This window comes from Buceros rhinoceros, unplaced genomic scaffold, assembly GCF_000710305.1.
Source record: "Buceros rhinoceros silvestris isolate BGI_N320 unplaced genomic scaffold, ASM71030v1 scaffold8807, whole genome shotgun sequence".
Lineage (NCBI taxonomy): Eukaryota > Metazoa > Chordata > Aves > Bucerotiformes > Bucerotidae > Buceros > Buceros rhinoceros.
Window position 1 is genome coordinate 95,708 of NW_010420391.1, and position 13,444 is coordinate 109,151.

Below are 13,444 nucleotides of genomic sequence, written 5' to 3' on the forward strand. Positions count from 1 at the left end.
CCTGATACACTGACTTTCAAAGGTGATAGCTCTAATGTTAGAGAGAATAAAGGCCACGAAATCAATTTCTTGCACGTGTGTCGTGCTCGGAGTTCACTCTCTGTTGGTTTGGAAGATACTATTTCTAATCTGGAAACTTTTGCGAATGTCTTATTTTTTTATTCATTTCCCGAGATTGGTTGCAGCATAAAACGAAGCCTGTATTAAATGAAAATAAGAGAGTGTCTAGACTGGATGGGGCTTTGAAAGATGGCAATTTCAGTAGCTGTACAGCTGACTGCTCAGCAGGTCCAACTCCTCTCCTGACCTGGGCTTTATCTGTCAGATTCATGTGCTCAGATCCCCCAGCTCTGACCCTAATTATTAAAAGTTTGTTTTGCTTAGACTCTCTGGCATGCATCAGGGATAATTTTGAGATCATAAGTAAGTTGGCAGAAATAAATATTAGAAATAAAAAAGGTTGAAGTGCTGAAATTTATTTTTTATACCACATTAGAGAGACAGAAACCTATAGCTGTGGATCTCCATTTAAAGTCAGAGTGTGACTCTTTGGCTCAATTCCTGAATGCAATTCTTAATGTTTAATTCATCGAGACAAGTATGCTTGAAGAGCGTAAAAATTTAACCAACTTCTCCAGAAGTAGAAATCTCAAAACTCCCTCAGTAGAAATCTGAGAGCACAGCAGGCCTCATTAATCTTACCTTAAGACCAGGATTCAGCTGATAACAAGCAGATATAAATAGCAAGAAAGATAATCACGGATACTTTCTGTTTTAATCATATTCTGATTTCTTTTCTTTTTTAGTTTATAAAAAAATACCCCTTTATTTTTAGGCATGATTCTTGACTTTGGGCTTTGCCCCTCTTCCTTTATAGGACTTCTTTTTATTGGTAATGTGAAAAAACCACACAACAAATTTCAACCATCCTCATCAATGTCTGCACGGCCCCTTCGGGGCCTTTTCTGTCCTAGTTCCCCCAGCTCATAGACATTTTCCTATCCTTTAGGTTTTGGGTAGATTTAATTAGACACTTGCTCACACAACTCCACTCTACTCAGCTCAAGTTTGTGGTGCTGTAGCCATCACCATAATCTCTGAACACGTCATCAGCTATCACTTGGAAATTTAATGCAGGGTCAGAGGTTTAAACAATGTAACTGGAGAGTCCTGAAGTCACTGCCGCAGCCTCAGAGCACATCACCCTGTCACAAACTCTCTTCATCCCTGCTAACGAACTGCAGAGGTACGCATTATGCAACACCAGTAAACATATTTTCTCCATCAGTTAGTGACATCTAGTCATCTCAGTGTGCATGTTACTTGGTAAGTTCTAACAGCCTTCCCAGGCATATACAGAACCCTTCTCTCTTTGCAACATTGCAGGTACACAGGTTATGAATCCACCTCGTCAGTGCAACAGCAAGTGAAACAATGATGAAATGCTATAACGCTGTCACATTTCAGTGTCTACCATCCCCCCACCCAAAAAAAAAAAAATCAAAACACATCATTGCAGGTATTTAAATTTTTTTTAAAAGATCTTTTCAGGTTTTCAAACTTGTAAGCTATAACATGATTTTTAACGAAGAGGCGTCATACATCACACATTAAACATCTGTTTTGAAAATAAATAAACCAAAAAACCACAACTGGTACAGTCAGCTGAACTGAGCTAGGCAACTATGATAAACATTTCCTGTAAATACTCTGAATTTAAAACATTTTGACTGCTATATTCCTGTGAATAGGTTTAATGAACATGAACAGTCGAGCAAAACAACTTTTATTGAGAATATTCATGAGTGTATTTCACACTGTAAAACAAGCCAAAAGCAGCAAAAATGTCAATTTTAGTTTATATTGAATTGTACCATTCAAACTTTGTTTAGTTTCAGGGTTATACGAATTTAAGCTTCAAGGTACAGGGAATGGTCCTTAATCAACAGAGCATGTAATCCTGAGTTTTACAACAAACAAACAGACCATTCACGTTATTACACATGGCTGATTTTTACGTCAGACTATTTCATGATCTGTGTCCAGATAAAGTTCTGTGGATTACTTCAATCTTTAAAGGGGACTTATAAAAAGATAGGGACAGACTTTTTAGCAAGGCCTGTTGTGATAGGACAAGAGACAATGATTTTAAACTAAAAAAGGGTAGATTTAGACTAGATATGAGAAAGAATTCTTTTTTACGAGTGGGCTTGTGAAACTCTGGAATAGGTTTCCCAAAGAAGCTGCAGATGCCCCATCCCTGAAAACATCCAAGTCAGACTGAATGGGGCTCTGAGCAACCTGATCTGGGTGAAGATGTCCCTGCTCGCTGCAGGGGGGGAATTAGACTAGATGACCTTTGAAGGTCCCTTCCAACCCAAACCATTCTATGATTATATAACTAGCTCCAGCTGTAAATCAGTACAAATAAAATGGAGATTCATTTTGCCTTTGTGATTTCATTTCTAGAGCCAGATCTCCCGATCAGTTTTTCCTGCAGGCATCCCAAGCTCTGGCTGATTCCAGGAAGCACTGCCTCTCACCGTTTTGGAAGGTGCAGACCCCCAGCGCCTGAGAGCTTGTCACTGCAGGAGCAGATCGCTAAAGCCTGCTGGCACCAGGCTTACTAACAGCGTTCCGTCCGTGTGTCTCTCGTTTTGGAACATCTGAGACACGCTTCCTCCTACATGTTTTATCTCAGAGTCTGGAAATGGAGTGTTTCAGCGGTTCGTTCTTCAGTTCTATGGACTTGAGAGCCGCCTAGCGGAAGTCTCTGAATCCCCAAATTCGTCCGAGTCTTTTCCTCATAGTGTATTATCACACTCCTGTCCTTAGAGCTGAACACCACGTGAGGACTTCAATCCGATTTATATGTTGGTCTTTGTTACAGCAACGTGAATCGCTCTCTAAGATACAAAACTGAAAGTGGTTTAAAAAAAATAAGGCAGAACTGGAATTAAGATCCAGTTAAGAACTGGAATTGATTTCCCACTCTGATAGAATTCTTTTCTAAACTCACATATCTCAGCATTAGACAACCTCGTCAGGTAGTGGCCAGTACTAACAAGGAACTTAATTCTGTACACCCTAGTCTGATCAAAATTAGAAAATAGACAAGATGACAATGATACACTATATGTTATTAACATAAAATTGGGTGTATACATACATATGTATATAAAACAAATCACTATGAATCATCAACACAAAGCCTACCAAATCAGGCAACCATAAACTAAAGAAAATCGCAATCCCAAACAAAATCCCATTATTTCAGATGATTCTCTCTCTTTCTCCTTTTTTACTTGTAACAAATTTGATTTATGATCACAAGATGCAAAAACCTCAAGGTACACAGGCACCAATGTATCACTGATGCAGCAGGCTGAGTAGCAGTTATTCTAACCCATGCAGGTTTGAAGTCAGTAACGCAGAAAGCTGTAAATAGGACTTTGTCTGTGATGTTTTCTTTTCATCTATCCATTATTGCTTTACATGTAGAAGTTAACTAAGGATAAAAACATAATCAACCCTGTTTTAAGCCAGTCTGGAATTCTGGAATAAAATCTGATGTATATATGTATGTCATGTGTATGACAAGAAAAGGAAAGCTGTGTAAATGTAAGGGGGGAAAAAATGTAGAGAAAGAAAACAGTGAAGAAGTAGAGAACAATTCTGAGAAAGAGAAGCAGAAACACACAGTTTGGCTTCAGACACAAAGGGAGTTTTCTAACATCCTAACATATGGTTTCCTAGCAAATACCGTGTTAGAATAGCCAAGCATATTTGCAGACAAGATATTTAGTCATGGATATTATGAAAATGAATAAATAAAAATTGCCTCATATGCAACAGACTGTAACGTAAGTTAATTATAATTAATTTCTAAGTCATTCTAAGTAGAGCTATTATTCTGAAGGGAGAAAACTATCAAGAACTCCATTAAATTGACACAGGACTCTGTTAAGGATACTGATTTTAGCTGGAAAAGTACTGGCAAGAAAGGAAAAAAAATCTTTTTAATAATTTTATTTATGGTTTTCAGTCCTCCTGTAAATAGGCTGAACACTGGAAGTGAAAACAATTGCTTTAGACTGTTTTACAGTAACAGCGGAGGTTGTTGAAATAGCTACAGACATTATGCATCAGAACTTCCCGGCAAAGAACGACCAGGCTCCACTGACTTTGAATCTGTGCTGACTTAGACCAAGTACATGCTGCACAGTGTTGATCACATGGGAAAGCAGATGGGAGGAGAAAGGAGGGAAAAATAAATTATTATTGTTTGTATTTAATAAAATTTGGCCTGCAGGCCTTATGTGACTCAGTACTGAACATCTGGGATTGATCACAGGATCACAAACTGGAAAGCAGTCATCTGGCTTCTAGAAATAAACATGTTCAGCTCCTCTTTCACAACATTATTTTTTTGATGATAAACTGCAAACAGCCATTTTAAGTCTTTTTAATACTTACAGCCACAGTATTTTTAACTTTTTGGTAATTTTTATTATTACTTTTTCACACTGAGGCATGAAACAACTGTTAAATTTCATTTAATCCTGGACTGGCAGTCCCAAACACTACCCTCGACACACGCATACATGCACAATTAATTCACTATTATTTTGCTTCAAGATTTTATGAAACAATGGTAGTCTTGCAACTCAGATTTTTATTAGTTCCATTCTTGACAAGCATCATGGGAGCAGCACAATACATGATGCAAGATGCGGCACTGATGAACTACATTGACCGGCGTATTCTATCTGTAGAGGTACGTGCTAGCTGTATCCTTCTGTCATACTGCCTAACTGTAAAGAGGTTTGAAAGTGTACGAATGTCCTTCTGTGTGTGTGAACACAGAACAGTTTGTATGATAAACAGTATCAGGAAGAAAATTTTCCAGCTTTTCCAAATAAGTAAAATTGTAGCTACTCCTTTACCTATAACAATTCCTAATTACTACATTATTGTTTATTGAGGGTATAAAATCATAATGTTACATTTTTATTCTGTTATCATTTGTAATTTTTATGACATCAGTGAAATTACAGAATAGATAAATATTTATAGCACTGTCAACAGTCTATCCCAGGGAACAGTATAGCCATACTGTCACTAGAAGAGCTGCCAGGTATTAACAAGGAGACAGAAATGTATCAGATACTTTTCCTACGTACAGATGAATCTACCTGGAAGAGTAAAGACCCATTCATATAAACTAGCAGAGTATCTGCACTTTGACTAGGAGTTTATTTAATCCCCTTACAGCTGAGCGACTGAAATAGGTATTAGCTTTCAATTAGACAAAATTACCTGCTTCTTTTTCTGCAGTAAAAAACTACCAGTATTGCAAAACATCCTCTCAGTATGGGCTCGCTGTAATCGTTCATAGTTTATCTTAAATCATTAACAAGTCCTTGGCTCCTGACTTGCATTGGCAGACTTTTAGAGAAGCTTTAACTTCTCACATTGAGAGAATCTCACACTCCCTTTTTGCAAAAAGCTTTCACTGTTCTTAACACCACAACACAGAAAAAATGAAGGATTAGCCTGGCAGTCTGTTCCCACTGTGTAGACTGAGATTTACACTTTCTTTGCCACTGCAGGCATAACTTCACATGGTAAATCCCATTCATTTGGCACCCATTAAAAATGATGCAATTCCACCTATAGCATGTGGTGCAAGGGGCACCAAAGAACAGGAAAAAGGGTGAGGCAGATATTGAAGAGAACACTTGAAAACATTTAAAATAAAGTTTCAGTGGAAAGTAATTAAACAGCTTCCTGGAGACTTATGTTCATTCGTACCACCACCAAGTTTACATGAAACACATGCGTACTGCACTAATCATTCAGTAAACTCAGACATCCCCTAGTCAAACACCACCTTAAAAGGAAACACCTGAAATCAGTGCGTAGAGCACCAAATCAGAACACCCAGCCTAGCAGTTCCATCTACTACAATTGCGTGTTTGGGCTTAATACTGGCTCAACTTCCTCAGCTTCCCAAGAGGCAGCAGAGCTTCTACTTTCAGGCCACCTATGATCTTTACAGAAGTGGCTGCATTACAACAGAGAAATCACTTTCCTCACCTTTAAAAATGCTGATAATTTGAACCTAGGTGTAAAGAAACATCTGTTTTGTTTTTTTTTTTAAACACAGACAACAATTAGACTGAAAAAAAAAAACCGCAACAGCTTCTCAAACATCAAGATACCAAGATTTTCCATTTTAAATAGATGAAAAATAGCCATGCTAGATACTGTCTTGGTCAGAAGAGGTGTATTGATGTGAAAGGTTCACTTTTGTAGATTTCCTGCACAAAACTTTTTGAGACTGCTTCATCACTGGTCCTACAGAACGAGCTCTGAAAAACTTCTGGAAAGCAAGTAATCAGAGACGATGTGCCTTTAAGTATCCCTGGTTGTTTCCACCAGAGCACTTTTTAGGCAGAAAACCAAAGCATCTAGTTTCAGTTACTATCTCAAGAAAACAAAATGTGTACTTTTGCCCAGAACAGTGAATGCTACTGCCAGTCTAGTACTTTCTGTCCATGCAGTTATACAGCAACAGAGCATTGGTTTGAAATAGACTGGGAGGGGGGCAGGGGGACCCTGAGGAGAGACTAGCATGGTTTTTAAAGTAATCACGAATGAGGCTGTAATCTATACAGAATATACATCTTATGCACGTATTTTCTTCCTGTGTTCTAACTCAAGAAGAGGCTGGAAAAATGCAACCAAGACATACTGGATTATGTGGAAGAATTCCGAGACTTTTCAAAGATGGTACAGTCACGCCTGGCAGGACTGAACAATTACAAGGCTGAGGTTAAAAGTGAAGTAGAGAATTTGCTAAGAAGAATTGAACGAGCACAAAGGGACATTGACTATCTTGGATCTGCCACAGATTCTAATATATGTATAGAAGTACATGAAGACCTGGTGAAACAGCAGCTGCTTGAAGAAGCAGAAGAAAAAAAGAACCTCAGACTCGTATTTAATGCAAGTAAGAACAGTTTACTTTCCAGATGTGAACAAGCAAGTCCCCTAGCCAGTGCATGCATGCTGATACAGGGATAACAGATTTTCACAAGTTCTGTGAATACCACAGATAATTGCACGGGGGTTTGTCTGTGTAAATAGTAGACTCAAAAATCAAATCCAAAAACCAAACTGCAAAAAAAGGTATGGGAAAGAGAGGGAATAAAGTACAACTCAAACATTATTTTGCAGATACTCTACTGCCTATCAAAGTCACTCTTTGGAAGCTGCTTTTTATTGTAAAGTAATGTGGAAAGCCTCTGAAAGGATGCTTTTGAAAAGTCCCAGAAAAAAAAAAAAATGCCAGAATACTCATTTCTGAGTATTGCAGCTATACCAAGGAGTTAACAGTGTCTTTGGTTTTTGGAGTGGGCAGGGGTCAAAACCTCAACTCAAAAGTGAATGCAAAAGTTAATAAAAAGACTTAATTCATTTTCACAATCTGCATCTGTTTTACTGCCTTCCTGTTATTCTTTCTCTCCCTCTCTCCTCCATATCATCAAGGGAGAATACTGTCTTAGCTGCAAGCAAAACTTAGTTCCAATTTGAAAATTAGGTGTTTAGGTGCCTAGCATGAGGAATATACACGCAATCTTTTTTTTTTTTAAACAATTTCATTTAGTAGCAATACCCTTAACTTTAGCAAATAGTGCTCTGCTTCTATGCTATCGTGTATTAACCGGAAGTTAAGATTACTTTTGCCGAGTTGCTCCAAAACTCTAGCAAAACAAACGGGTTTAAGTCCGATTTTGTTGCTGAGTTTGGTTAAAGTTCACACAGAGCTGAACACAGTAATCAAGCAGAATCACTGTTTTTACACGCAGTAGTTGATACCTCACGCTGCTTTCGGTGGGAAACTGGAAATTACTTTCTGCACATTTGGGGATATGATAAGAAACAGTGGGCTTTGAAGGTATCATTGCGTAGAAAAACTTTGATAAACTTTTTGCTCACTGTGAACGTTTCAGTTTCTCAGTCTTCCTCCAGGCTGTTACGAAAGCCAAGACTTTAAAATTTTTTGTCAAGAAGAGAGACGCTATTCATAGATTTCAGGCAGCAATCTGGTTATTTCGCCTGCAGAAGATGTTGCTAAGGCTGGCTATTTTGATACTGTATTTTGATGCAACAGTTTTAAGTTTTTAGAATCTACCTAACTAATAAACATTAGTTTTGGGAAAGTTATTGTGGCTTGCTCAGGGAAGGTGCATCCAGGGAGAGGGCTTCCAGGAAAAAAAATCCATGCTGTAGCAGCAACATCCAAATGCTGTGGTTAGAGGGCATCAGTACACACAAATGACATAAAGGTTGCCTTCTACAGGCAGCTGGAATCTTGCCACTGACTTCAATAGGTTCATATCAGGCCAAACAGGGAGGATGGTTTTGCTTTCTTCATTTCATCTACTGCCAGAACTTCCTGCCTTAGGGCTTTGTTTGTTATGTTACTAAAACTGCTGCACTTCACAAAAGACCATTCTTTAAACTTCAAATAGTGTCTCTTGTCATTTTTGAGTGCCTTTGGTAAACAAGCTTGTTAATATGCTTTGCAGTAGAGCTTTTCCTGGAAAGAATGGTACTTTAATTCAAGATCTTAGCATCTAAATGCCATAGTCTTCACAAGTTTGGTGCTTTTTGGACTTAAACATCAGTGCAAAATGCACACAAAATGTAATGAAGCCAAAACTATGACTCGTTCTCTACTGGTGCTGATTTTATCCCTACAGTGAGGCAAACAGCTATGTAATTTCACCAGCCCAACCTTATATTTGAATTAAGAGAAAATTAAGTAAATCCAAGAAAGGAAAACAGAAAATTCACAGATATTCTGATTTTTTTTTTTGTCTTTGCATGTTTCTTTGCAGGTTGTGACCACATGCTTGCAGGTATTAAGTCCCTAAAGATAGTTAAGAAGACTGGAGACAAGCACGGCTCTTGGATGAAAGATCCTGGCAAAAAGCATGCAAAGATTTATGTATTAAATGGTTCTGTAAATAACGTTATTTTGGAATTTGCAAATATCATGACGTTCATGGAAAGCAATCATACGCTAAAAGCTCGCAGAGTCACCTTGCCATTTCCCTGGGAAGGAACTGGTCACATCGTATATCAGGGTTTCCTGTTCTATCACAGATATGGCTCCTTAAATGAGATAATTAAATTCAATATCCAGAAAAAAAATACAACTGATCGAATGCTACTGCCTGGGGCTGGAAGGATTCCTGCCTATCAGCTTTCTCCATCTACAAAAATAGATCTTGCCATTGACGAGCAAGGGCTCTGGGCAATCCATGCAGAACCAGAGACTGGAGGGAACATTGTAATTACTAAAATCAACCACATAACCATGGCAGTAGAGCACACTTGGGACACACCATGCAACAGCAAGGACGCTGAAGCAGCTTTCATGGTATGCAACACACTCTATGTTGTCTACAACCTTCCTAGTGGAGGCACCTCTCGCATACAATGCATTTATGACATCCTGGGTGCTGTAAACACTTCTGAAATCCCAGCATTGCATTTTCCAAGGCGTCAGGGTAGCCATTCCACTATACATTACAATCCTAAAGAAAAGCAGCTCTTTGCTTGGGGTGATGGATCCCAGATCATTTACAAGCTTCACACAAAGCAAAAAGTTTAGAATCTTTAGCAACTTGTCACACACACTTAAGAGCTAGCAGTTCTGTGTCTCCACAGTCATTAAAGTGTACTAACGTCACATTACTGCCATCTGTTACCATTTTCACCTATTTTACATAAATTTAGGCTTACGTACCCCAGTGATTTTAAATTAATGTCCAATTAAGAATATGTAAAGAGTCCATTAATAGAATTACATGATGACTAAATTCCACACATGTACAACCCCCTCCATACACACACAAATTAAAGACTAAGGTTAATTAAAAAAAATAAATTCCAAATCCATCTCTGATATGTTCTCTTCCTACCAAAACTATTTATTCTACTTCAGCACCAGGGAAATCAAATCAGAAGTCCTTCCTGTCCAATGCACATTATCTGACAATATTCACTACTCTGAAGCTCACTAGAGGAAGCCTTCATGTAAGTGCTATAAAATCGCACCTCCAAAGAAATGATCTATTTTATTACATCACAAAGGATAAGAGTATACATCCTCACAAACATGGTTTATTTTTAACATGTAGTTCTTGTACATTACATCAAGGCTATTCAGAATTATTGAACTTCTAGACTGTTTCCATTAAATTTCCATACTTTGGTTATCCATGTAGCTGTACAGTCCACTTTTGACCTTGCTGCAGCAAGTACTCCCTTTCATCAGCTTCAATTTGCCACCTCTCAATTTTCTTTCAGCATTATCACTGCTTCTGTTTCAGAAGGAATGTTCCTACGTAATCTGTTCTGTATCATTCACTATTTTGAAATGTTTTACACATGACTTTTTGTTTCCTTTCTTATTAGTCCTCTTTCAGCATCTAGTTCTAGGCATGTTCAGTAATTCAGATCACCTCCATTGCTCATAGCAGAATCTCTCTCATTCTATCGTCTGACTCCAGTAAAATACCTGTACAGAAAAGGTGGCTCCGATGAGCACAACACTTCAAGTGAGGGCACGCCACTGGTCAGTCCTGGTTTTGTGGGTTACAGATAAGCTCCAGATAAATACAAAAGCACAAACACTTTTTTGTTTCAAAAATAATATTAAAAAAACCCCAAACAACCCCTAGATTTTTACTTGTGAAACACAGGTAGTGGATGTAATTTCGGGGTTTTAACGACAGCTGCAGTTCTGTTTAATAACAACAGCAAAACCAAAAAATGGTGCTTGAAAAGCAATCCACAACTGTTTCTACAGAAAGCCCGTTTTGTTCTCTACTCTGAAAGAGCTGTTGTTCTGTTTAAAAGTAGCTTCAACAGAACAGCCAAACATCAGGGAATGATTCTGAAAAGCAGGTCCAGAATACAGCTCAGAGCACATGGACTGCTGAGTTGCAGCAGTGCTACTCTGCTTTTAGGAAAAGAAACAACATCATTCTAAGCAGCCTTAATGAACTATAGCATCACTTCCGTGGTACAGAAGCCATAGGAAGCACAGTTAAATATATCCTCAGGCTGAAAGTAAGGTGGGCCGGCATTGATTTTCCTGTCTGACCACAGGTCAAAGGCAGATCCAACTATTTAGCCTTTTATTCCTCATCTGTAAAATTACAAACACGGAAATACAAAATTGTATTAGTCATCTTTGGTTTTGAGATCTTTTACTGCAAAAGCATGGGTAATTTTCTTTACTTAACAAATAAAGGCTTTTGATGTATATACGGATTGAGTATGTTCTTTATAAAATGCATTCCTGGAATATGCTTTGCACCACACTCACACAACAGAGAAAGCTTATGTTATTGTTCTATAGAGAGATTTCAGTGAGCAATCATCCCAAGTTCAGGCAGTATCCCCTCTGAACCTTGCTGCCCTGGAAATCCAAGTTTCATCGTGAATTAAAGATACTGCCTAGTTTTGATAAAAGGATAAAGATTTGTGTGATGAGCTCCACTACAATATTTCATATTGCACAAAATGCAAAAGAAATGAAAACTATAAAAAAGAACAAAGTTCTCACAAATTTCAAAACCGAGGATCAGTTACAAGGATATCTATGCCTTCTAGTTTCAAAAGTGTATATGAACAGTCAAACGATTTGAAGAGATGGAATTCCCAGCTGTTAATCCCGATACTGATTTGTGGGCAAACCATTTATGGACAGTCATAAGAGAACAAGGACAGAAGGGGGCGTCATTGAAGTAGCCTGTCTCAACCAATCTTTAAAACCATTGATGACAGGGACTCCACAACTTCCCCAGGGAATTTACTCCATCAATTCACAAGCCAGATGCTGTAACATTTTTCCCAAAGCACATCTTCAGTTTTCCTTGCTGCAATGTTGCAATGCAACTCCATTGATTTTTGTCCTGACCAGCATAAGAACACAATAGTTATCTCATTTATTCAGCTGCCAGTTCTCCAATCCAATAGCCAATGACAAAGAGGTACCAAGAAAGAATACATATGGAAGAGTATAAGAATAGTGCAAACACATATCCCTCCCTTTAGTGATTAGTGCCAGAAGCCCCATCTTTGTGATCAGCATTACCAGACTTGCTTGTGTGCTGCCTATATCCAACTAAGGACAGTCTGAAAGTTGCAGTGTTTGGAAGCAGCTGCAGGAATACCCACTTTAGAATGTGCTGAGACTTGTGTCTGACCATAAAGAATATATCTTTGCTCCTGACTTGTTTACTTAAATTCTAGAAGTAGAAAATGTAGCTGCTACATGAATGTTTCTGTCCCCATAAAATGAAAAAGTAGCTTAGTTAAGGTTGTCTTTTCACTCCCAGAGTAAGCATTATCTAATTCACCTCTTTGTCTTTCTTAAATAAACCAATGATATACAGCACAATTTGAGTATGTTATGGTCTAGATTTCCTTTAAATTATGTGGGGTTTAAAAAGTGGAAAATATAAAATTGACAGAAATGTCTTAATCTTGAGAACTAATATTTAACCAGGTTTTTTTTTTATATAATGCCTATAATACGTTACGTTTATTAGTACATGAGAATGTCCTAACCTGTTTTGGGTAGGCAGGCGTCTCACACTTGTTTAGAACTATATGGACTATCAGACAAATCTGCAATAACGTGCTTTTACCAAGTAATTCGTTTTAAGAAACTCTTTGGTATTCTGAAGTAAATCTATTTGTTTACTAGTATGTGCAATGACTGATTTTTGTGTGTTCACATAATTTACATTGTGTATGTCATAGTGGTTCCATTGTTCGTCAATACAGAACATTGTACAGAAATATTAATCTGTTTGAAACAACTATGTCTTTCTCTGTCCAAGGTCATAAGACAGAGCATGGAGGTTATTTAACATAAAGAGTGCTGCTTAAAGTGTATTTTTACCTTTAATGCTAATATGAATTCATAAAAAACCATAGCCATAGAAACTTACACTGTCAGTCCTGACTTCAGCAGATCTGTAGCCATCTACAGCCTGTAAGTTTTCTCAAACTCTGAGCTCAAAGGCTTGAAATTGATACACACTGTAGAAATACTCCTCTTCCCCATTTTGATGAAGAGGACAGTGAGATTCGTAACGAACACCCTTGCTTGTGTCTATGCTAAAAAGAATTCATTTGATTGTTTAGTGAGGAAGTACAACACCCACATGACTGACTATCCAAGAAAAACACTAAGGAATGTTCATGAACAAGATACGAATACTTTTTAAAAAAGGAATGTAGTATGTTCACAGAAATAGTATCCTGATATCTGACAATGTACAAACAAGGCAAAGAAGAAGCTAAATTCATATAGTTATTCATTTCATCACTGCAGGGAAATAAATATTTC

General features: G+C 37.8%; 1 protein-coding gene across 1 annotated transcript; it reads left to right on the top strand.

The window, feature by feature from the left end:
* The first annotated feature begins 4,651 nt into the window (after nt 1-4,651).
* OLFML1 (olfactomedin-like 1) lies at nt 4,652-9,688 on the top strand. The gene is made up of 3 exons (XM_010139294.1): nt 4,652-4,777; nt 6,727-7,015; nt 8,910-9,688. Exons 1-3 carry the CDS (start codon nt 4,652-4,654, stop codon nt 9,686-9,688), a joined length of 1,194 nt encoding a protein of 397 aa, XP_010137596.1.
* Nucleotides 9,689-13,444: the final 3,756 nt, after the last annotated feature.